Raw genomic sequence first — 25,586 nt, forward strand, 5'->3', positions numbered from 1 at the left:
AAAACCTCTAGGATGTGAGAACAAAGAGAGATCTATGGGGTCTATTGGTTAGTCAACAGTTTTAATTAAGGACAAGTTATGCTTTAAGATCTGCCATACCACACCTGTATTACCATGTAGACAATTAGAACTCACTTCTTGTGTCTCTTGAACTGAGAGAAGCCAATGAAAATATGTAAATCTGGGGGTGCCTGGCTGGCTCAGTTGGTGGAGCTTGCAACTCTTGATCTCAGGGTTATGGGTTTGAGCCCCATGTTGGGTGTAGAGAATATTTAAAAATGAAATCTTTTTTTTTTTTTTTTAATTTTTTTTTTTTTAACATTTATTTATTTTTGAGACAGGGAGAGACAGAGCATGAACAGGGGAGGGTCAGAGAGAGGGAGACACAGAATCTGAAACAGGCTCCAGGCTCTGAGCTGTCAGCACAGAGCCCGACGCGGGGCTCGAACTCACAGACCGCGAGATCATGACCTGAGCCGAAGTCGGCTACTTAACCGACTGAGCCACCCAGGCGCCCCAAAAATGAAATCTTTAAAAAAATATATGTAAAATTGAAGCTGCCCCCATGTAACTTGCCTTATCTGAAAAATTGGATTTACCTAGGACTGGGATAAAAAGGAGTCTAGGATGGAGATGGACATGAAGAATAGGACGTATCTCACTGGTCATTTGCAAAGGATTTTTACCAAGGTTAATCATGGGGATGAATGAGTTCTTCTTCTGTGTTTAATATAGTTAGCATAAATCACCAGAGATGACTAGTCCTTATTTACATTTAAAAAGAAACATTTTTTCTTTAATGTTTATTCATTTTTGAGAGACAGAGCATGAGCGGGGAAGGGGCAGAGAGAGAGGGAGACACAGAATCCGAAGGAGGCTCCAGGCCCTGAGCTGTCAGCACAGAGCCCGACATGGGGCTCGAACTCACAAACTGCAAGATCATGACCTGAACCGAAGTCGGACACTCAACCGACTGAGCCACCCAGGAGCCCCTTTTTAATTTACATTTTATATACTTTTCAAACATATCCAAAAGGAAAGAGTACAATAATGAACCCTTGTGGTATCCATTGTTTAGCTCTAACTGTACTATTATCAGTATTTTGCTAATTTTATTTTATTGTCCTCCCCGGTCCCCCATCCCCATTTTGTGGGGGGGGGGGTGGTGGCTGGGGCATGTTGCAACAAATCCCAGGTATTATGTCATTTCACCCAAAATCCTTCAGCATGCGTATCTGAGGTCTTAAACATACATACCATGGCATTATTACCCCTAACATTAACAATGGTTTTGTAATATACCTGGTTTGTGCTTATTTCTCCCCATTATTCTTTTTCTTTTTTTAAGTTTATTTATGTTTAGTAATCTCAACACCCAATGTGGGCTTGGACTCACAACCCCAAGATCAACTGACCCAGTTAGGGGCCCCTTCCCCATTATTCTTAAAAACATACCTTTCTACCATGAGTTTGTTGGAATCAAAATATAAATTTCAGGTGACATTTAGCTGTTCTATGTCTTAAATCCCTTTTAATCTGTAGAAGTTTCCCTTCTCCTCCTCTTTTCTTACGCCATTGATGAGAACTTTAGTCACTTGTCCTGTGGATTCTGAATTTGGTTGGTTGCTTCCTAGAGGTGTTTACTTGGTCTTCAAGCCTATTACATGTCCTGTCAAATGTATTTATGTCTATCTTTGCTATCTTTGTATTTTTTTAGTCATTTTTTAGAGCATTAATAGATTTTAGCCTAGCTAGTATACTCAAGGTTTGCATGGGGAAATCTTAGAAATGACCATTTGGGTAACCTAGCATCTAAAAAAGTTTGGGGATATTTTATTTTACAAATTATTTATTATAGATCTAAGTAAAAATAGTAATGATTCCAAACTACTTTGTTAAAATGGGCAGTGATTAGTTATTTACATAACCTTTGGTCCTTTAATAGATGTAGGTGCTGATCTAAGGGCGGCTCCATTACTTGGTAATCACAATTCACCTTTGTATTTGATACCTTTGTGTTACTATGAACATTTTTCTGTAATTGAAAAAACTTAAATGGGAGGGAAGAAAAAATGTTATGTGGTTTCTAACTTCCTTGTTCAGTACTAGTTTTGTAGTTATCTTTTTATCTTTCTCAAATAGCTGTGGGATTTGACCCAAAAAGAGTGTCGAAATACCATGTTTGGCCACACAAATTCAGTCAATCACTGCAGATTTTCACCAGATGATAAACTTTTGGCTAGTTGTTCAGCTGATGGAACATTAAAGGTATGCTTTTGTTTATCATTAAAATTGGTTGTAATTTTGTAGTTTTATGATTTGGTTATAGAGATAGGTTTCTGTTTTTCACATTTCTACAGGAAGAGCTTCTTTAATTTCCAGGAGCATATTTAATATAACTGTAATTGCTTGTCATAATGATTGTTTATGAATGGTTTACTGCCTTATGGTTTAAAGTTCATATAATTTGAAATCTTAATTTTTTAAGCATATATTCTATTTAAGACTTCATAAAATTGAGACCTGTGGGGTCGAATTTGTAAAGGCCCTGCTTTATTTATTCTTTATTCTCCCTTTTATTTTATATTCTCCTGTTTTTGAGAGCTAGGAAAAAAAGTTTATTCAATCTCCTGAAATCTATAGTCCTAAAAAAAACTAAATTCTTTACATTTTTACCTTCTCAAATAAGATCCAAATCCTACTTTCTTTATTACTCCTGTCTCCACCATCATTCTAGCCTCCTCTTTATTGATTCTCCTTTTTTCCTTTGGTCTTAAGTCCAATCTATCTTTGACCTCCTCATCTTTTTGTCTACTTTTCCCCCTCCCATTCTATAGTGTTTGCTCTGGTTCATGCTGTCATCTCCTTATGTCTGATAGCAGCTTTCTAAGATGTATTCTCCATCCCTCCTAATTCTGGTACAGAACTGCTAGAATAACTTTACCTCTGTTTTCATCTTGCCACTTTAAGCTGGAACACAAAAGTCCCACATTATAAATTGTGATAAACCAGGCTTATCAGGTGCACCTCTGAGTCTCTTTACCTATCATCATTCTGCCACCTCTGTACCTGTTCAGTTTGTTTCTTCTAACACACTTAACACTAATTGTTTTGGGCAAGATAATTTGGGGGCTTATGTCTGGTACTGTTTCCATATATATATTTCAGTAGTTTTTCGGCAGAATTTTGGCCTCCAATTCATTTAACCATATTTAAAAAAACCTTTTTTTACATGTTTATTTATTTTTGAGAGAGAAAGATGCTTAACCTGCTGAGCCACCCAGGTGCCCCTAACCATATTTTTTAATGACCCTTAAACCTTTATGCAAAACCTTCTTCAGGGATGCCTGGGTGGCTCAGTCGGTTAAGTGTCCGACTTCAGTTCAGGTCATGATCTCATGGTTTGGAGTTCGAGCCCTGTGTTGGGCTCTGTGCTGACAGCTCGGAGCCTGGAGCCTGCTTCAGATTCTGTGTCTTCCTCTCTTGGCCCTCTCTCCCTTGCTCACGCTGTCTCTTTCTTTCAAAAATAAATAAATATTTTTTAAAAATTTAAAAACCCACTTCTTCAGAAAGTGTTCTCTTATAGCATCCATGTTTCTGGTTCTGAGTGCACCACCCATCCTTCTATCTATATTTATGTATATTGATAGGAACTGTTCAGTTGATCTTCTCATTTCCACTTGTAAATATGTTGTGCAGTTCAGTTCAATCATTTTCATATGTCTTTGATAAGATTGCATATAGATTTATGATCTGCAGAGACCTTGCATCTTGTACTCTCTGCAGTTCATAGTACAGAATTGTACTCAAAACACACACTCAGTAAATTTTCTTGACATATTTTTTTCCAGAGAAATGCTTGAACCCTCCTGGGCACTATTTTGTTTGTTAGAATCACTAGAGAAGATTCGTTAATGCTGATAGGTAACTCCTAAGTTACAGAAAGTTACAGAAATCTCTTGATGCTGATTCTCTGGTTGAATCTTTGATTTATCTTTGTTGGCTGAAGATAACTTGTTTTGTAGAAATTACTTCAGGGCATCTAGGAACGCTTTCTGGTTAGAATTCTACTTTAAAGAATTTTCTAGCTATTAGTAGATGTTGGGAGCATTCTTAGGTAGAATATTCAAGTAAATAGATTTTGACCTCTATGACATGTTATCTACAAATATTAAATACTGTCTCTTTCTTTAGGACAATCCATATCAGAGGAGGTTTTTCAGAACACATTTGGATGGGTTAAGACAACCCTTTTCTGAGAGATTCTTTTAAGATCTTCTCTTTATGCCCCGTATTTTTTCTTTTTAAAAATTTCATGATAACGTGCTGCGTTGGTGTGGGTTTGTCTTCATTTATTGTGCTTGGCACTTGGTGGCTTCTTTCAATTTGGAAATTCATATACTTCAGTTCTGTAGTCTTCCCTTAATTATTTGATGTAATTTTTCTCTGCTTTTTCTTCTTAGAATGGCTGTCTGTTTTTTTGGTTGTTTTCTTATTTTTCTGTCCTTCTCTTTGTCTATTTGCCCTCCTTTCTGGAAGATTTCTTTAGCTTTATTTTCTAGCTTTATTTTCTAATCCTTCTATTGGATTTTTAATTTCTCTTGTCGTATCTTAAAGTACTCATTCTTATGATCAGTTTCCTTTTTGATTTTATACTATATTTGTCATAGATGGAGTTTCTTTAATCTTTTTGTGGTGTTAACAGTTTTTTATTTTTTATTTTGTAAATATATATTTTAAGAGCTGCATCTTTTTTTTTAAGTTTGTTTATTTTGAGAGAGAGAGAGAGCATGTACACAAGTGGTGGAGGGACAGAGAGAGAGGGAGAGAGAGAGAATCCCAAGCAGGCCCTGCACTGTTAGCACAGTGCCCAATGTGGGGCTCAATCTCAGGAATCATGAGATCATGACCTGAGCCGAAATCAAGAGTTGGATGTTAACCAACTGAGCCACCCAGGTGCCCTTGTGAATAGTATTTTTTTAAATTTCATATTCCTGTATAGTTGCTGTTTTCTTTGTTGGTTTCAGTTTCTGTCTGTATTTTAGAGGTATACGTCTGCTATCTGATCCTTGGGTATAGCTACAGATGTTTTCTGACTTACGATGGTTGACTTAGGATTTTTCAACTTTATGATGGTGTAAAAGTGATATACCTTCAGTAGAAACTGTACCTCGAATTTTGAATTTTAATCTTTCCCTTGGATAACGATATGCAGTCTGATACTGGTGATGTTGGGCAGTGACAGGGAGCCGCAGCACCCAGTCAGCCATGAGATCACAAGGGTGAACAAGGGTGATACACTTACAGCCTTTCTATATCTGTATCGCCATTCTCTTTTTTGCTTTCTCTACAGTATTTAATAAATTACAGGAGATATTCAACATTTTATTATAAAATAGGTTTTGTTAGATGATCTTTGCCAGCTTTTGGCTAACGTAAGTGTTCTGAGCACATTTAAGGTAGGCCAGGCTAAGCTATGGTGTTCAGTAGGTTAGGCATATTAAATGCATTTTCAAATTATGATATTTTCAAGTTATGATGGGTTTATTGGGATGTAACCCCATGGTTAAGTTGAGGAAGATCTGTATATGTATTAGATATATAAATCCTGCTCCTATTTAGGAGTGTAGCACCAAAAAGCTGATAGGGAATTGTAACCTTGCTTATTATGAGTTTCCCTGAAGGGTTGTCTGGGAAACTTCTAATGTCAGACTTTTTAGATCTTTCCTCTTGATCTCGTTGGATATTCAGAGAAAAATCTTTAGTCTCCTACCTCTAGGGTATAAGTCTGGTTGGCAAGTTCTGAGACGATGTTGAGGTAGAGATCTCAAAATTTGGAATATAGACTTTCTTTTAATTTCCCAATTTTCAGAATGATGACTTTGCTCTCAACTGTGATGGGTCTAGAAAAACCCTCTACTCTTCAGCCAAAGTAGGGACACAGCAACCTGGATTGCATAGTTTGGGAGGGGGTTTCAAGGGATTTGTAGTGATTTCTCTTGATTTAGCTCTACCCTTAGAAGGTACCCAGTGCAACACTTCCTTCGCCTTTTAGGAGTTCTGTGGTATGAATTGGGCTGCTTCTTGGCTTTCCCTGTGGTGGGCTCAGGACTCAGTATTTAGGAGTCTCCTTATTGCTTGCCTTTTTGCTTTTTACCCTTTATAGTTTTGTTGCTATTATCTCTTTCTCCTTTCTCCTTTGCCTTGTGAACTATGCCTATGGAGAAAAGTTCTCTTTACTGTTCTTTTATGTGGTTTTGGGAGGGTATGAAGATGAATGTTTGTATTCTATCTACATCTTTAATCTGAATCCTATTTCCTTCAGTAACACTATTGTTTCTACTCACCTATGCTTGAAACATGAGAAGAATCTGTCTTTTCACTTAAAATGCATTTTTTGATTATTTAGTGAATACTTAATATGTGTCAGACACTGCACGAGGCATTTGGGTTTTAAATACTAAAAAGAAAAAAACAAACAAAACATGAAATATTTCCTGGCCTGAAGTTGTTCAAATTCCAGTTGGAGAAAGTGGTAAGGGAATAGACAAGCTGTGGAAATGGCAAAGGTGCTCTGAGAACAGATGAGGGTTGTGTCCAGATGTGTTCAGGCACCTGGTGCTGCACCCAAACTGTAACCTTTTCTCCTTTTTCATGATCTTTGTTATCCCATTTTATGTGTCACTTTAGCTTATGCTGACCCTTTAGCCTAGAGTCTAGGCCATAGAGTGTTCCTTTTGTCTTTTTAGTGTTGAAAATCTCTCCATCCTAAGTTGTAGGCTAATCTTCAGGGAGGAGACTGAGATGTCCACCTCTGCAAAAACTGTTCCCTCAAGCCCACAGCTTGGGTCTAGCATTTCCACTGTGCTTTATCTTTTCCTCTCAAATGACACATCCGATGTACTTTGTCTTAGAGTCACTTATGGGCTTGTCTTACCTCCTTTAATGGCCTGTAAACTCCTTGAGAGAGAGGTATCTATACCTGATTTATTTATGTAATCTTCCAAATGATGAGCATAGTGGTTAATGTGTTCACAATGATAAACCTTTTTTGTGTCCCTTCAAATCAAAGTAAGACTTCTCCAAACTCGAAAGAAAAAAGTGTTAAAAGTCTTCAGGGACAGGATTTTGATATCATGTGTGAGTATCAAAATGTGATTGTAGAGCATAGAGCAGTAGCAGCAGGGGAGAGACATTATTGCACTCTTGGTGAGAACTGCCGTGTTTGTGGCAGCTTTCCCACAGTGCTATTAAGGCAGTATCGTTAGCTAGTTCGTGCTGATACAGTGACGTGTAGTAAGCAGAGGTCCTGTAAAATGATGTTGGATAACAGCATCTCAAGGTCAAAGTCTTCGCAAAGCTGTTGCCTTCTGAGAGGATGAAGAACTGTAAAATTATTTCCTGCCCCAAATGGCTCTGTAATCTTTTAAGCATTTTGCAGGGTATCATGTTGATAAGCATGTGTTTTTCAGGCCCTGTTGATAAACTGTTTCAAAATGTGACTTTTATTTAAAATTGCCATGTAAACCACACAAAGCCCAGGGTGCACATGGGCCCTTGATACAGTATAGTGACTTGCTTAAAATCAAATGCTTGTATTTACTTGGTCCCTCGATGTGTGGAATTTCATCATTCATTGGATAGGAGCTGAAGTCAGGTCCAGATGCAGAATGTAGTTTAGACAGGTTTAATGAAATTGGGTTTTGTTAGGTTCGTTCTTTCTTACTTTCTTTCTTTTTTCTTTTTTTTTTTTTTATGTTTATTTCTGAGACAGAGACAGAGCATGAGTGGGGGAGGGGGCAGAGAGAGAGACACAGAATCAGAAGCAGGCTCCAGGCTCTAAGCTGTCAGCACAGAGCCCGACGAGGGGCTCGAACTCACAAACTGTGAGATAATGATCTGAGCTGAAGTCGGTCGCTCAACCGACTGAGCCACCCAGGTGCCCCCTTTCTTTCTTTTTTAAATCCCGGCAGTGGTGGCTTGGGAAGCAATGTGATTTCTCATATATGTAGTTGATGTGACTGAAACTTCTGGCATTTATGTATAGGCTTTTTTTTTTTTTTTCCTCTTTAAGTACCAAGGAAGGCTATTTTATTATCTGATGTCTTTTACTTCATCCACTTTATCCACATTTGTTGCAAGGGTAAAGGTTTTGGTATTGGTTATATTCCTTAGTGTATATAATGTGCCTCTAAACTTGAGATTTAAATTTTTTTTTTTACATTTATTTATTTTTGAGAAACAGAGACAGAGCATAAGTTGGGTAGGAGCAGAGAGAGAATGAGACACAGAATCCGAAGCAGGCTCCAGGCTCTGAGCTGTCAGCACAGAGCCCGACATGGGGCTCGAACTCAACAAACCGTGAGATCATGACCTGAGTTGAAGTCAGACGCTTAACTGACTAGGTGCCCCTCTAAACTTGAGCTTTAAAAATGTGCTTGGTCAAACAAACCTGGTTTTACTTTGGAGGTGTTCTTTGGAAGCTGAGTTAAAGCCTAAGAAGCAGGTTTTTTGTTTTTTTGTTTTAATTTTTAATTAAACAAAATTTTTTTTTTGGTCGTCCTTGACCAACCCTTGGTCTGGGCATGGTAGTCATTATCACTCTGTGAAGCTCGGTTGCTGTTTAAGGCCAAGGGGAGTGGAGATGGGTCTTCTTGAAGGCCTTTGTCTTTTGTGCCGCTTAAGTGTATGGTCCCACAAACACATAAGGTGCCTTGCTTCCTTTTAGCATATTCTTTGTTTTTATTTTCAGGGACTTCCTTATGTCCCTGGATACTCTTGCTACGTTTATAACTTAGCTTAGACTGGGCCTTGTGTGGTGTCCAGGTTGTGCATGCAGTAGATAGATGGGAAGCAAACTTCATGCCTGGCACAGCAGAGGGCAGCAGTGGCAAATCGTGAGTCTCACCTTTCTTCCTGTTCTCATTCTTATTGTCACCACCTAATCTTTAGCTTCCTCCACACCATGCAAGGGTTTTTTAGCATTTAGTTTTACATTCTGCATTTTGCATTTCAGGCAGTGCTTCTAGTTTTTTTTTTTTTCTTTTTAGGAAGGTGCTGAATGAAACTGGAGTACTTAATTTGAAAGCTTTATAAAAAGTCACACATAAGTGAAAACAGTTCATTAGAAAAAGTGAATAATTTGTATGACATTTAATCCCGGTAGAATTCTAGATGTGTGATTTGAGATTAAAACAAACTTAAACTTTTTTTTTTTTTTTTAATTTTTACAATCTGAAGCTTTGGGATGTGAAATCAGCAAACGAGAGGGAAAGCATTAATGTGAAGCAATTCTTCCTAAATTCAGAGGAGCCTCAAGAGGATATGGAAGTGATAGTGAAATGTTGTTCATGGTCTGCTGATGGTGCTAGGATAATGGTGGCAGCAAAAAATAAGATCTTTGTAAGTATCCATATTTTAACAAGCCAAAATTAGCCTGATTTAAAGAAAATGAAAACATCTATTGATTTTTGCATTTTATACTGTTTATTGATATAAATAATAAAGTATAGCTATATGATTTTGGGTAGGCTCCCTAACTTCTTAGTTCTCAGAATTGTGTTCTAGGGGATGTTGATTGGCTTTGTGTGGAAAGGTTTCCATGGTCACACAGGTTTGAGAAATGTGTGTTCCTTTCCTTATTAGAGTCAGTGTATACTAACATACCTAAGGCCTCCATAAGTCCTATAATACAAAAATAATTTATGTTGGTTAGTCCAGTGTTTCTCAAATAGATTTAAAATATGGAATACTTTCTGTATCACTTTTTTTTTTTTGGTTACAATTTTGAATACATTGATTTAGGTGATTTTCAAAGTGCTTCCTTACTCCTCAAATTTATGATTTGGTGACTGTGATAGAAAAACTTATCAACAACTGAAGAATATTGTGAGATTTCTATGATGTAAATGAGGACAATATGTTAAAATAGTGAATGACAAGGAAATGTAGTAATAGCTTATATTTGTAGTATTCAGGGTGCTCTCACATGTTTCTCTTGATATAAATGTCCAAGAGATGCAGCAGATTACAATATACCTATGCTAATAATGAGGCAGCTGAGGTTCAGAGCAGCCAAATAATTTGTCCCAAGTTATACCATGGATTTGGAAAGATAGATATTCTGATTTATGGCTCAGGGACATTTCATTCTAATAGTAATTTTAAAAGACTTGATAAGAGATACTACAGTTCTATTTTCAGCTTTATTGAGGTACAGTTGACGAAATTGTAAGATATTTAAGGTATACATGTGTGAATTAATATGTGTATGCATTGTAAAAGGATTCTCCCCACAAGGAGTTAAATAACATATCTATCACTTCACGTATTTACCTTCTGTGTGTGTGTGTGTGAGAGAACATTTAATTTCTACTCTTAGCAAATTTCAGTTATACCATACAGTGTTATCAACTGTAGTTACCGTCTTATACATTAGATTCTCAGATCACATTTATCTTGAACGGAAAGTTCATATCCTTTTACCAACCTCTTCCTATTCGCCACACCCAAGATAGTGCAATTTAATCATTTATTTATCTATCTATCTATTTATTTATGTGAATGTTTTATTTAATCATTTTTGTTTACAACCGAAACTCTGGGAATTCTAAATTAACATCCTTGCGTGTGAGCTTCTTATAGACACCAGAGAAAGTTTCAATCTTGTGTTCCACATTGTTCTGCTGTGCTTTATCCAAATGAACCTTTATGAGTCATCCAATTTCACATGGTTCTCTTGCTCACAATTTTGCTTGAGAAAATCAAGTCCTCCAGGATCGTGTCATGCATGGCTGTCAAAGTGTGGCTGCTGGGTCACTTTTCCTTATTTTTAATATGGTTTTTTCGAGTTGACGTAGGTAGAATTCTCTCAGCAATAAAGACAGTGTGCTTTCACTGAACTTTTTCTCCAATTCACAGACTAGCTAGACTTAGATTTTTCTGGAAAGATTTCATTTGAGGAACAGGAACAAAGATGATGATAGCTTTCTGACAACTACTAACTTCAATTTCCTTGGCTGCTGTTATATTCAGCTACCTTAGCTGGGCTTGGAGGTTTGAGTCCATCTCCAGCTCAAGGAGAGCCTGGGAGATGTCGCACTTGAACTTGTCCAGCTTCTCGCCATTGGGCTTCATGATTTTTGCACTTGAACTGAACACTCTTGCACTCTTCTTCTTCTTGAACTTGCACTCTTCTTGGTGAGAGTGCTAGCTTAGGAAGAGGCCTTTAAGTCTCTTGAGAGCTCCTCAAATCCCCTGAGATAGTACAATTTTAAAGAATATAACTGAAATATACTGTATATTTACATAAAAACTGACTGAGGGCCCATTTATATTGTTTTTGATCTAGTCATTGATCTGTGACCCTTCGATCTTTGTTGCATGTCGGTTTATACTCCTTTAGCATGCAATTGAAGAAAAAAATAGCAAACTTTTTAAAGTTTGTTAAAATTTGTAGGAACAGAAAAGGAACCATTGCATTTATAAGATTTGAAGATTAAAAAATTTTTTGTTGTAAAATATATCTATGTAAAATCTGCTACTTTAGCCCATTTTTAAATGTATAATTCAGTAATATTAATTACATTCACAGTGTTGTGTAACTCAGCACTGTTTGCAAAACTTTTTCTTCACCCCCAAACAAATTCTGTAACCAGAAACTAGTAACTGCCCATTCCTCTCTGCCCCCAACCCCTGGTAACCTTTAATCTATGAATTTGCCTGTTCTGGATATTTCATATAAGTGGAATCATATAATATTGGTCCTTCTGTATCTGGCTCATTTCATTTAGCGTAATATTTTCAAGGTTCATCCATGTTGTAGCATATATAAACTTCATTCCTTTTTATTGTCAAATAATATTCCATCATATGGATATACCACGTTTTGTTTATGCATTCATTTGTTGATGGACACTTGGGTGTTTTCACCTTTTGGCTGTTGTGAATAATGATACAGTGATCATGGTGTACAAGTATCTGTTTGAGCCTCCACTTTCAAATCTTTTGTGTACACACCTAGGCATAGAATTACTGGGTAATTCTAAATTAGCTTTTTTGAAGAACCACCAAACTATCTGCACCATTTTGTATTCCTGCTAGTAGTGTTACAGGGGTTCCACTTTTTTCTTGCCAAACCTTGTTATTTGCCATTTTTTAAAAAATTATAACCATCCTATTAGGTATGAAGTGGTGGTATCTAATGGTTGTTTGACTTACATTTCCTTAATGACTAATGGTGTTAAGCAGAATTTGAACATTTTAAAAGATCTGTTCCAGTGATAGAAGAAAACAACTTTATATTGCATGAAATATGTTTTTGTTTTAAAAATCTAGACGAGGTTTTTATTTTACCTGCTAAAATAAAAGTACCCTAAAATTACCCTTAATTACATGTAGATCCCTATTTCTTACTCTCTGGTTTCTCCATTCTCCTTCTTCTGGTTTCTTTCAAACTCTTTTGTTGGCCTATTCCAATTGTTAGGGCTTTACCTTTTTACCACTTAGTAATTGGTGGTAATAGGACAGATGCCTATTTCATACATGCTCAGTTTCCTCTGTCACCCTCCACCATTAATTTTTAAGAACAATCTATCCTGGAAAACTATATTTTAAATATGGTTTACTATCTTTTGTTGTTGGCCCCCGATGCTGTGCTGCTTACTATCTGTGCATACTTGCAGGGCTGTGTGCATATTTATGGCTCCCGCTGGAAGCTTTTTTTTTTTTTTCCCTCCTAAAGACTATACCTTGGTCTTAAATCACAATACTATATATTGCTATGAATGTTTTTATCGTTTAGCAAAAACTTCAGAAGAGCATATTCAACATTTAAAAATTTTTCAAAAGTTGAAATGAAGCTTGTATTACACAAAAATAGCTTTTTTTAATTCAAAAATGGGAAAATGATCAAAATGGAATAATTTGATAGCACTGAAGAGAAATAGAAATGGTTGAACTAATTTAATTTTAGCAAGCCTCTGCTCTATATTATTTTGATCATCTTCATTTATGAGTATCCATTTTCCTCTTTTGAATAAATAAGCATTCAGGAGAACTTCTCTGTATGTTAATTTGGCTAGTCCATTCATTTATTCACAAAGGTTTTATTTCTCCCTAGGTCAGCTTGAGACATCATCCATGATAAATTTTTCTTTTTTAATGTTTATTTTTAATTTTTTAATTTTTTTAATGTTTATTTTTGAGAGAGAGAGAGAGAACTTGAGCGAGTGGGGAGGGGCAGAGGGAGAGAGAGACAGAATCCGAAGCACGCTCCAGGCTTCTGTCAGCACAGAGCCTGATGTGGGGCTCAAGCTCATGAACCATGAGATCATGACCTGAGCTGAAGTCTGATGCTTAACTGACTAAGCCACCCAGGTGCCCTGATAAATTTTTCTTGATAGGAAACATGTTACAAGATGAGCAGTATTTTAAAAGTATGTGTATATTGATTTATATCTTATTTATGACTGTTAACTATCAGTAATTGTGTTTTGTCAGGACTTATAAATTTATATTCAGTTTGAATATAGCTTATTTTTAAAAGTATTTTATTTTCATAGGTAACCTATTTTATGTTGACAGCTTTTTGACATTCATGCCAGTGGCCTGTTGGCAGAAATCCATACAGGCCATCATAGCACCATCCAGTACTGTGACTTCTCCCCACAAAATCACTTGGCATTGGTGGCTTTGTCCCAGTGCTGTGTAGAGGTGAGTAGTTCACTTACTCTGTGAAGTTTGAGTCTCCAGAGGTACAAGGATGCCAAAGAATGGGCTACTTAAACCATTAACTACTGAGGATGTTTGAGAAATAAGTGAGTGGCTGTATTAATTTTTTCAAAAACAGTGAGTTCCTTATATTTGTTTTCCAAAGATGGATTAGTTTTTCCAAGCTTTGTTACTATTTCTTGAGTGGGTCTTACCATCAGGTAATTTGGAGACCCTTGTGATGACAGTCTAAGAAGGTGGGTATGGGCTTTTATCTGGAAAATAGACAAATCCACTTGGTTCACAGGGTCTTCTCAAAGGAAGCTTGACTACTGCAAGCACTTCTTTAGTGTTCTGTGCTTATTTCAGCAATTTTTAGTGAGTTTGACAATCTTGCCCCTTACTGTGAAGATGTTGGGGAGAGTTTCTGAGCTATAGCCCTTCAGCATGGAGGTATCTTCAGCATGGAGATGTCTTCAGCATGGAGATATAATAGGTGAGAGTGAGTGGGTAAGCTCTGTAAGGTCTGCTTACCTCCAAGTACAGAAGCAATGCAACTAACACTGAAGAACTTCCCTGCCGAGAATCTTCCCATTGGAAGCAGAGGCAGTGAGTGTGGGCAGGCTCCAGTCCTATTTGAAATGATGGGAAGAAGTAGGGTGCTGTGGGCAGTGTTCTTGTCAGCGGAGTCCTTGAATTGAAAAATTCAGATGTGCTAGATCTTTCACCTTATCTATAGATCCTCAAGGTAGATGTGGTTGGAAATTTCCTCTTTGTGGGTTTTTGTCAGGATTTTAGAAGGAGTGGAGGAGCAACTCTTCTTTCAGCCTTTTCTGTCACTTCTAAAATCCCTACCCTTTCCTATTAGAAAGCTTGAGGAAACATTGTCCTTTTTCCTAAAATGGGGGCTCTAATAAATGATGGGGTAGAATTAGAAGGGAAAAGGGAAGGATTTTCAATGGAGATTTATTAGTTATGGAACCATTGTCATTTGTGGCCTTTAGCTTTGTATGTCCACAAGAGCTTGGACTCTAGTGATAAGGCAAAGAAAATTTCATACAATTAATTTGTAACCATAGAACTCACTGATTGAAACCCACTGGGCATGTGATGAAGTACTTGTTTTGTCCATGCTTATTCTGAAATCGTAAAGTGGGTCTGTCATTCAGAGTGTAATGAGAGGAACTCGGGCACATATGGTACTTCATTAGACTGGAATATATTTGAATAATTTATAGCAGAACTCAGGACAAAATATAGCCAGGGTGGCAGACATTTACAATTGATAATAACCATGAATAACAGAAGTGTGTACATGTACAATTAGTATATTCATTTATTGTACGGTTTTGCCATTGGTTGAAATGAGAATTAGATGACAGTGGAAAATAGTCTATTTTTTGATGACTTATAAAAAAATAGATAAAATGCATGATTCCAATCAAAGTTTTGTAATAAGCTATATTCAGAGAAGTCTTGTTTTCATTTCTATCCCTATCCCTTTTTCTAACTCCTGCCAATAGGTAGCTGGTTTTGTTTTTGGTTTAACATTCCAATGTTCTTTTTGTGTATATAAGCAGATATCTGTATGTATTTTGTATAAACAAAATCTCCATGTCTATATCCATGTATATATCGGTATTTGTTTTTCATCTCTTACACAGTATAGTGTGTGTATCCAGGTGTGTGTGTGTGTGTGTGTGTGTGTGTGTGTGTGTGTGTGTGTGTAAATATATACATATACATATATAGTGTAATATATATATTTTTTACATAGAAGTATATATGCTCTTTGCTTATTTTCTGTAAATCTATCTCAGTGACTAGTCATTGTCTGGGTGTTTTTTATAGCTATATAATATTCCATTATGTAGTTTATTCAGTCAGTTCTCTTTTTTTTTTTTTTTTTTTTTAGTGTTTATTTATTTAGAGATAATGAGCAGGGGCAAGGCAGAGAAAGAGGGAGACAGAGACAGAGACTGACATGCGGAGCCTGATGTAGGGCTTGAATGCACAAACCATAAGATCATGACCTGAGCCAAAATCAAGAGTTGGACTCTCAACTGACTGAGCCACCAGGCGCCCCAGTCAGTTCCATATTGATGATCCTTTGGGTTGTTTGCAATTTTTGCTATTAAAAATAAGATGCAATGAATAATTTTTACACAAGTCATTCTGTATTTTTGCTAGTTTATTTTGGACTATATTCATAGAAGTGGATACTGGTTTACTTTTGCTATTTTCAATATTCTTGATATGTTCAAAATTCTTATGAATGTGATTTCCTATATATTCTGTAGTTGTGGAATATGGACTCATGTTTAAAAGTGGCTGACTGCAGAGGACATTTAAGTTGGGTTCATTGTGTGATGTTTTCTCCTGATGGATCATCATTTTTGACATCTTCTGATGACCAGACAATCAGGGTGAGAAATACTGACATTTTCATTCTAGACATTTACTGATCATAAACCTCCTAGAAACTAAGAAATTGATGGGCAGTATTGGGGGCAGTAAAACAAGAAACTACTAGATTCATATTTATCCTTGAAAAGTGCTATTACATGGACTGTAACAGTCTCATTCATTCCATATGTGTTCATTGAGTATTATCATGGGCCAAATGTTGAAGTCCATTGATTATATTCTATTTTGATTCATTTAAAAATATATTACTAGATAATACATTGACTTAATTTTTGACTCTTTCCTCCATCTTAAATTCCCCTATCCAGTTATTTGCCAATTCTAATGGATTCTGCCTTTCCATTTTCTGTCATTTGTTTCTACCTTTTCATTTCAAATTTAGGTGATCATTACATGTTGTCTCTCTTAATGTATTAGTGTGTGCCACAGTCTTGTCTTTCTTGGTTTTCTACATGCTGCTTCCAAGCTATTTTCCTCATGTACAATACAGCCATGTCATTTTTGCTTAAAAACTACTAAAAGTAAGTAGGTAGTCCTAAGTTTATATTGAAATTCTCTACAGTATGGCTTCATTCTGCTCCAGTCTTTCTTTTGGTTTATTCCTACAGGTAACCTATACTGGACTGCTCACATTTTCCCAACACCCTGTAGTTCCTTGCTTCTTTTGCTTTTATGGTTTCTTATGTTTGGAATACTCTATTTCCCTGTCTCTCTCCTTGTTGGAATCCTAACAGTCTTACACATTCCCCCCAGGCTTTCTGCAAAGCCCTTCCTAATAATCCATTTGGGAGAATGTATCTTCCCTTTAATGCCATATAACTCTATGTCCTTTTCTTATGGTACTAACCAAATTCTGCTTTGAGTGTTAAGTACAGATTTGCTTTACGTCTCACCTTTAGTTCTCCACTGCTCCTCTTAACTTGTTCACACATTTTTTATTATTTTTTAATTTTTTTTAATGTTTATTTATTATTGAGAGACAGAGAGAGATAGAGCATGAGAATGTGAGGGGCAGAGAGAGAGGGAGACACAGAATCCAAAGGAGGCTCCAGGCTCTGAGCTGTCAGCACAGAGCCCGACGCGGGACTCTAATTCACAAACTGCGAGACCATGACCTGAGCCAAAGTAGGACGCTCAACCGACTGAGCCACCCAGGCGCCCCTACACATCTTAAATTACAAGGCCTTTGAGGCCAGGGACCCTGTGGCATCTAATATAGTACTTTATATACATTGTAGCTAAAGTTTTTTTAGTATTTACTGTATGCTAGACATTGTGAGAAGTACTGCTGTTATATTTGCTAGTTCTGATAGCAGTCCTTTTTGCAGGTGAGAAAACAGTCACAGAAAGGTTAAATCAGTTTTGCTTATAGTGCCAGTCTCAATAAACTTGAGCCACAATGTAAATCAACTTACCTCTTTCTTCATCAAGAAGTCTTCTTAAAAAAAAGATCAGTCATATCACTAAGCATACTGTTAATGGTGTGTTAGTGATATAGTTGATTTAAATTCTAGTACCAGTTCCTTATCTTGGTATCAGTGTGAAGACTGGCAGGAGTTCTTATTGTGAGAAGCACTGTATTAAGTAACCTTCCCAAAGTCACAACTTTAGGTGGAACTAGAATTCATGGTCGGGCACTCATTACTCTTAATACTAACTACTACTCACTGTAGCATATAATTTTTTTTTTCTTTTTTAGTGAAAAAAGATTTTTTTTATCTTGTTTCATTTTTTATTTTTTTAAATTTACACCTAAATTAGTTAGCATATAGTGCAACAATGATTTCAGGAGTAGAATCCTTAATGCCCCTTACCCATTTGGCCCATCCCCCCTCCCACAACCCCTGTAACCCTCAGTTCTCCATATTTATGAGTCTCTTCTGTTTTGTCCCCCTCCCTGTTTTTATATTATTTTTGTTTCCCTTCCCTTATGTTCATATGTTTTGTCTCTTAAAGTCCTCATATGAGTGAAGTCATATCATTTTTGTCTTTCTCTGACCAATTTCACTTAGCATAATACCCTCCAATTCCATCCATGTAGTTGCAAATGGCAAGATTTCATTCTTTTTGATTGCCAAGTAATACTCCATTGTAACTCCATTGTATATATATACCACATCTTCTTTATCCATCCATCCATTGATGGACATTTGGGCTCTTTCCATACTTTGGCTATTGTTGATAGTGCTGCTATAAACATGGGGGTGCATGTGTCCTTTTGAAACAACACACCTGTATCCCTTGGATAAATGCCTAGTAGTGCAATTGCTGGGTCATAAGGTAGTTCTATTTTTAGTTTTTTGAGGAACCTCCATACTGTTTTCCAGAGTGGCTATACCAGCTTGCATTCCCATGTAGCATATAATTAATAAGTATTTATTGAATTATAATCTAATAATTGAAAATTTCCTGGCATCATATGTATTTTGAGTGTGAATCATGGTTTGTATCTTGCTTTAAGACTAAGGCTTCTCTTTACATATTTCAAAGGATATGACTATCTTATTTTAGTTTTTTTAATCTTTTATTTAGCTCTGGGAGACAAAGAAAGTATGTGAGAACTCTGCTATAGTGTTAAAGCAAGAAATAGATGTTGTGTTTCAAGAAAATGAAGTGATGGTTCTTGCAGTTGACAATGTAAGACATCTGCAGGTGAGTATTTTTTAGAAAACAATTGGAAAAATTGTGTGTGTGTGTTTTTTTTAATGTTTATTCATTTATTATTATTTTTTTAACGTTTTTTTTTTTTTTTTGAGAGAGAGAGAGAGAGAGACAGAATACGAGTGGGTTGGCAGAGAGAGTGGGAGACACAGAATCTGAAGCAGGCTCTAGGCTCTGAGCCATCAGCACAGAGCCCTACGTGGGGCTCGAACTCACGAGCCGTGAGATCATGACCTGAGCCGAAGTTGGATGCTCAACTGACTGAGCCAACCAGGCGACCTGTTTATTCATTTATTTTTGAGAGAGAGCACAAGCAGGGGAGGGGTGGAGAGAGGGGACACAGAATCTGAAGCAGAGAATCTGAAGCAGGCTTCAAACTCTCAGCTGTCAGTGCAGAGCCTGATGTGGGGCCCGAACTGATGAACATGAGTTTTCTACCTGAGCTGAAGTTGGATGCTTAACTGACTGAGCCATCCCGGCGCCCCAAAAAATTTTGATTGAACTTCCAATTCACATTTTTCTTGTTCAGTTTTGAATTTGGGAATCAGGCACAAATGTGTGATATCTAATAGGTGCTCAGTAGGTATTAATTGAATAAATATGTGGGTCTTGAGCTGAGGCTTAAATATGCTTAATATTTAGAGTTTTAAAAAGTGAACTTTGCCTCACTTCATTCCTCTCCTGTTGGTATCTGTAATCACATTCCTTGATTTTCATGGAGTCCGGGAGGAGAACTTGAGACGGAGTGACTGAGGGTAAGACAGAGCTTCACAAGCTCTGGAGCTGCAAAGCCCAGCTTGATGTGATGGAAAGAACAGTGACTGTTCACTCAGGAGACCCACGTACAGTTTAGGCTTTATTGTCAGTTGTGTGATGTTTGAGTAAATTATACACTTCCTCTGAGCCTCACTTTCTTCATCTATATGGTCCTTTTTATCTTGAGAAGTCTGAGCTGGTTATAGGGTGAAGGTGGAATCCAGATTCAGGAGACAGATATCTGGGAGTAAACAGTCTATGGCATGTGGTAATTTCTCCTTGTCTCCTGTCGGGGGTCAGAGTCAAGGTGTGAGGCACCCATTAATATGGCTTGTTCTGTATTTTACAAGCTACACTATCATCCTTAATATATTGATGGGGAGCTCCTAATGCCCTGTATTTCTGGGATAAATTGATGTGTGAAATTGAATGTGCATGCCTCGTTACTGATTTTTAGCAGACTTGGGATATTTTCTGTTGCAGTTTTCTTGTCAAGTTCAGTGTCCTCAAGCTTATATTACCTTTATTAAATTTGTGCAACCTTTCTTTAATAGTTGTCATAACTGTGAGACTTCAAAAAGAAGTCATACAGCTATAAAAGTATCATTTCATTCTCTGTCAGTGATTATGGGAGAGTTTAGGGGATAGTTAAACTGACAAATATAGTTCCATTTAAGTGAACAAAACATGTTTTAGTCACTATTAGAAAAATATGGAAATTTATTTTTGAGAGAAAGAAGATAAATTCAGCTTTTAGCAATTCAGTCTTTATTTTGAATGTCATTGTGAAGAAAAGGCTACCTTGATGGATACCCTGTAATCTTTGTGCCTGAAACAAATATGACCATTAGTTCATGGTGGTAAAAAATGATTTAAGACTTTTAGGTTGTAAGAGAGAGAGGTAGCAGACAATTGATTTAAGTTTGAGAAATAGGTTTAGTTGAGCAATAAGCCATCTTTGTTAATAAGACTTAAAGTAATTGTTAGCATTGGTACGTATCATAAAATTAGCTAACCTTAGATTAAGCATTATAAGTCCAGTCACCCATATTATGCTTATGGGTTCTTCTCCAAAGCTCCCTTCTCCCCTGCTTCACAAAGAAAGAATCTTAATTTAAACTGTTTTGTGAGTGATTAGAGGATATAAACCTCATTTTAAAGATTTTTTAAAAAATGTTTTATTTTTGAGAGAGAGAGAACATGAGCAGGGGAGTGGCATCGAGAAAGAGGGACAGAGGATCTGAAGCAGGCTCTGCACTGACAGCAGTGAGCTCGATGTGGGGCCCAAACTCAACGAAGTGTGAGATCATGACCTGAGCCAAAACCAGTTGCCCAACCGATTGAGCCACCCAGGTGCTCCTAAAACTCATTTTAAATTGAATTTGGCTTTTTATATGATGTCTATCTCAGTCCCATTTCAGTAGCCCCCTTGAAAAATATCAGAAAAGTATACTTTAGCAAATGATAGCCTTACTGAAATGGGCTTTGTAAAGAAATGGAAAACAGGGTGCAGAGTTAGCTGTGGGATTATAAATTCATGTGTCTCAGGTGGTGGGCACAGCAGCTGCTTTTTAAACCTTTTAAAGCTCATTTTATTTTATGAAAATGTATTTGAACTACAAAAGTGAAATGAAATGAAAGCGTGAAGTGCTAAATGCAGCTGCTGAGACTAGGATAGGACTTTGTTGTTCCCCTGGGAGATCTTGTTGGTTGTTTTCTGTTTCACTTTATGTTTTCAATTGAAGTCTCTGTTCTAAAGAACAGAAACTGCTCTTACAGCCTAACAACTGATTGTGCCTTATTTTTCCTTAGCTCATTAATGGAAAAACAGGTCAGACTGATTATCTGACAGAAGCTCAAGTTAGTTGCTGTTGCTTAAGTCCACATCTTGAGTACATTGCATTTGGAGGCGAAGATGGAGCCATTGAGGTATTATTCTGTTCTAGTCTTCAGAATCCTTCTGTGCAGGAGACTTATTTATTTAAAATTGTGTGTCTGGCATTGTAGACTTATACTAAATAAATCTTTTTGTGGTATATCAGTCATTCTTCTGCTAGGCTAAAATCTTAAAATCCTATTGGTGATATATTTTTCAGATTGCCTTTACTATGGTTTCTCATACTTTTTGTCTTTTTGTGTTCTTATGGTCTATCTAGTTGTTTTGCTATTCTCCAAGAATATCAAACACTGTCAGAGATTTAGCTGACCATGTAAATAGCACTTTTTTCTCTCCTTAGCAACTCAGCCTTTGGTGTAAGTTTCCATTTTGGTACTGATAAGGTTCCTTGGAAATGTCTGTGCAGGGTTGTCGTTTGCTTACCTGTTTCACCAACCCTTCTGATACTCTTTTGGTATTAGAAGTATACCTCTTCACCACCTGAATCCTTAACTTATTAAAGAAGACCAAATAACTTAAAAAATGCAAAAATGTGTAATAAAATGATTTCATCACAAAGCACATTGTCTTTAGCTGTGTAATGGTTTTCCAAAGAACATTTGCTCCTTCTCTCACCTTTTTCTCATCCAAGCTTTTTGGGATTATTTCTTAATTTATTAATTGTGACACAAGCCACATTTGTTTTACTTTGGATTTATTTTCATAAGGAATTACACAAAGATTCTCTAGTCCATATTGCCCCACAAAGAGGAGACTATATGTTTACACACAAAATGAAGGAAGAAGCTTTTAGAAAGTGATGCCAGTGTTATTATATATTTGTCGTGGCCATTGTGGCATGGATTCAGAGTTAAGGTGTTTTTTTTCATTATTGGGAAAAATTATTTATCATGAAGATGAGTGCTATTTTGAAAAAAGTGTATTGTGAATGTTTTTTAAGCAAGGGATGGTTCTCCTTTTATGAGTGCACCTTAGTCTTCCCTCTCGGTCTCGTCTTTCAAACTGGTGTATACTATTATTCATTCTTAAAGGATCCTTGCTTCCTCTTTTATTTTTACCTTGTTGCCAAGCCAGCGCTACATTCTTTTTGTTTTTACGATCTGAGTATCTTGAAATAAACCTTAGTTTAAGGAAATAATTCACAAAACACACATGTACCTCATCCATATCCCTGTCCTCAGAGTCATCAAATAATATAAATAATATAAAATGAATCATATGAGATTACCAGTATTTGACTGTATTTAACTTGTAAGATAGCATTTTCATGTGGTTGAGTCTAGTATCATCAAATAATAAAGGCTACCATTTTTAGGTATTTATCAACCAGATTCTCTCATGGAATTATTATAATACTTGGATGTTAGATGTTGTTATTCCTGTTTTACAGATGTCTAAACTCCAAGTTTCCATAACTTTGATTAAATCAGTAAGTGGCAGAGCTAGGATTTAAGCCCTGGTCTCTGAGCTGCTGTGCTATGATGCTTGCCTGCCTTTTCCCTACAGCAGTTCTAAGATTGTTCTGCTCATTGGGGAACGCTCTCACACAGTTCCCGTTTGCCTTCTAAAAGGAGCATTTTTATTTTTTTAAATCTTTTTCAACATTTATTTATTTTTGAGACAGAGAGAGACAGAGCATGAATGGGGGAGGGTCAGAGAGAGGGAGACACAGAATCTGAAACAGGCTCCAGGCTCTGAGCTGTCAGCACAGAGCCCGACGCGGGGCTTGAACTCACGGTCTGTGAGATCGTGACCTGAGCCGAAGTCGGCCACTTAACCGACTGAGCCACCCAGGCGCCCCTAAAAGGAGCATTTTTTCAGACATGCAGGTTAGGCTTGAATTTCTACCATTTCCTATATTAGCATCATTTCTATTTTCCTTAGGCTTCCTTGAGACATTTTAATTTGGACAAGAGAACCATATTTACTTTTTTTGTTTTGTTTTTGGTCAGTTCACTTGAAAGCCTTTTTGATATAGTCATTAGTTTTTGAGTTCTGTTACCACTTTTTTAATCTCTGCGTTAGGCATATTCATCTTTAGATCCTTTATGTGTTCTTGATATACTTCCGAAACCTACTCTTTATTCTCTTGTCTGTTTCCTGTCTCTCTCATTACCCCCCTCTTTCCTTGTCTTTGGTGTTTTATAAAGAGCTTGTGTTGTCAGTCATCCAGAATTTTTCTTCTCTCTCATCCATCTTACATGTCCTTTTCTTTTTGGAGGCTGAGTTCAGGCTGCCACTTGTTTGATGAATTGGGTGGTTGAGTTCTCAGAAGGACCACTGGTTCCTACTGCTATCTGGTCATTCCAGTGAGTTTTATTTTAGGATGTGTGTGTGTGTGGATACACTTGTGCATATGTATGTTCCATTCATTTGTGTGTCTTTAATTAAAATGAAAGCACTATGAGATGGAAATTCTATACCCTTCTGTATCTAATTTAAATTTAATATCTTTGGGGTGTAATGCCTGGGTGTTGCTGAATTTCTTGGTGCTAATTTTCTGTGGTTTTCTATTTTGAAGATTTTAGAACTCCTAAACAACAGAATCTTCCAATCCAGGATTGGGCACAAGAAAACTGTACGGCACATCCAGTTCACAGATGATGGGAAAACTCTTATTTCAAGCTCTGATGATTCTTCAATTCAGGTGAGGAGAATTAACTTCCAACATATGTCATGCTGACTCTAGCAAAGGAACACTTTGGTTGTGGCTCATATCTGGTGTGCATTTTAAATATTTCTTTAAGATCATATTACTTTGGGGATACATTCAGATTATGTACATAGATTTAGATAAAACCCATTCACGTTTCATATTTTTTCTGTGGGTGAGGCAGGCAATTTGACTTGGGAACCCTCTACTGGAAGGTTGTTTATTTTGAAGATCAAGGAGTCATTTGAGTTCTCCCACTTGCCTTATATTTGGATTTGCATGAATAAATAAACTTTTTTGCCACATTTATGTAGTTTCTCTTTACTTTTCTTTAAAGTTGTAGAATCTGAAATAATTTTATTCTTTTAAGAATAAAGATGTTTATTATAGGGATGAAATTCTTTAAAAAAAGAATAGTTTGCCATAATGAAGGATTGTGGATATGGAGGCCTTACGCCTATTGTATGTTCTTTAAAAATTAACTTTGTTTTTATCAGAGTTCCAATGTACATACTTTTAAAACTTAAATAGTATTACAGAGCTCATTATGGAGAACAGACATCCCCATTACTCATTCTCCAGAAGCACTTCTTTTAGCTTCTAGATACTTCTTTTGATATTTACCTTCATGCCTCCATATCTCAAGCTTATAATGTTTTTAATTTCTATGTTTGAGAACTTATCTTCTGAAAATTAAGATGAAAATGTAGTTTTTTCTTCTCCCACCTGTGCTACCTTTGACATAGGCACACCCCTTTTTATCACCCCATTATTCTAATACAGTTATAATAAAATTTTGTTTTGGTCATTAGTGTCATCAGAACTAAGTAGACTAAGTGTACTATGAATGTGCTTCCTGCCTTAATGCAATTTAGGACAGTTCTACCTTTGGATGTAGTTTGCAGTTATTTTACCCTAAAACTTTGAAGACGTTGTTCCATTTTCTCCCAAGGTTCCAAAGCTCATACTGAGAAGTCTGAAGCCATTCTGATTCCCAATCTTTCTCTCTGGAAGATTTTTGGATCTTCTCTTTGTCCCTAGAATTTTGAAATTTCATGATGATGTGCCTTGGTGTGTATTTGTTTTATCCATTGTTTTGCCTATTTGTGGTCCCTTCTCCATTTGGAAACATTTTTTAATGCAAGTAAACTTAAATTTTTCTTTGATTCCTCCCTACCCCAATATGCTTTCTTTTTCTTTAACAACCATTATTCAGATATTGGATCTCCTGGACTGATCCTGTAATTTTCTTTTTCTGCATTTCATGATTTTAAACCATGCTGTGTTTTCTGAGTTTTCTTCAGCTTTATCTTCCAGGCCTTTAATTGACTTTTTTATGTGTACTATTTTTTTTTTTTTTTTTAATGTTTATTTTTGACAGAGAGAGACAGAGCATGAGCAGGGGAGGGGCAGAGAGAGAGGGAGACACAGAATTGGAAGCAGGCTCCAGGCTCTGAGCTGTCAGCACAGAGCCCGACGCAG

General features: G+C 36.6%; 1 protein-coding gene and 1 pseudogene across 2 annotated transcripts in view; one reads left to right on the forward strand and one right to left on the reverse strand.

The window, feature by feature from the left end:
* APAF1 (apoptotic peptidase activating factor 1) overlaps positions 1–25,586 on the forward strand; it is an 89,121-nt gene that overhangs the window by 45,431 nt on the left and 18,104 nt on the right. For both annotated transcript variants that reach the window (XM_060656677.3, XM_060656678.3), the window contains exons 16-22: positions 2,143–2,268; positions 9,241–9,402; positions 13,585–13,713; positions 16,011–16,136; positions 18,670–18,789; positions 21,367–21,483; positions 23,973–24,098. In XM_060656677.3, the coding sequence (XP_060512660.2) occupies positions 2,143–2,268; positions 9,241–9,402; positions 13,585–13,713; positions 16,011–16,136; positions 18,670–18,789; positions 21,367–21,483; positions 23,973–24,098 (906 nt within the window). The remainder of the gene's footprint in view (positions 1–2,142; positions 2,269–9,240; positions 9,403–13,584; positions 13,714–16,010; positions 16,137–18,669; positions 18,790–21,366; positions 21,484–23,972; positions 24,099–25,586) is intronic.
* On the reverse strand, positions 10,587–12,695 carry LOC144616842 (small ribosomal subunit protein eS7 pseudogene; annotated as a pseudogene).

Source organism: Panthera onca, chromosome B4 (genome assembly GCF_046562875.1).
Source record: "Panthera onca isolate mPanOnc1 chromosome B4, mPanOnc1 haplotype 2, whole genome shotgun sequence".
Lineage (NCBI taxonomy): Eukaryota > Metazoa > Chordata > Mammalia > Carnivora > Felidae > Panthera > Panthera onca.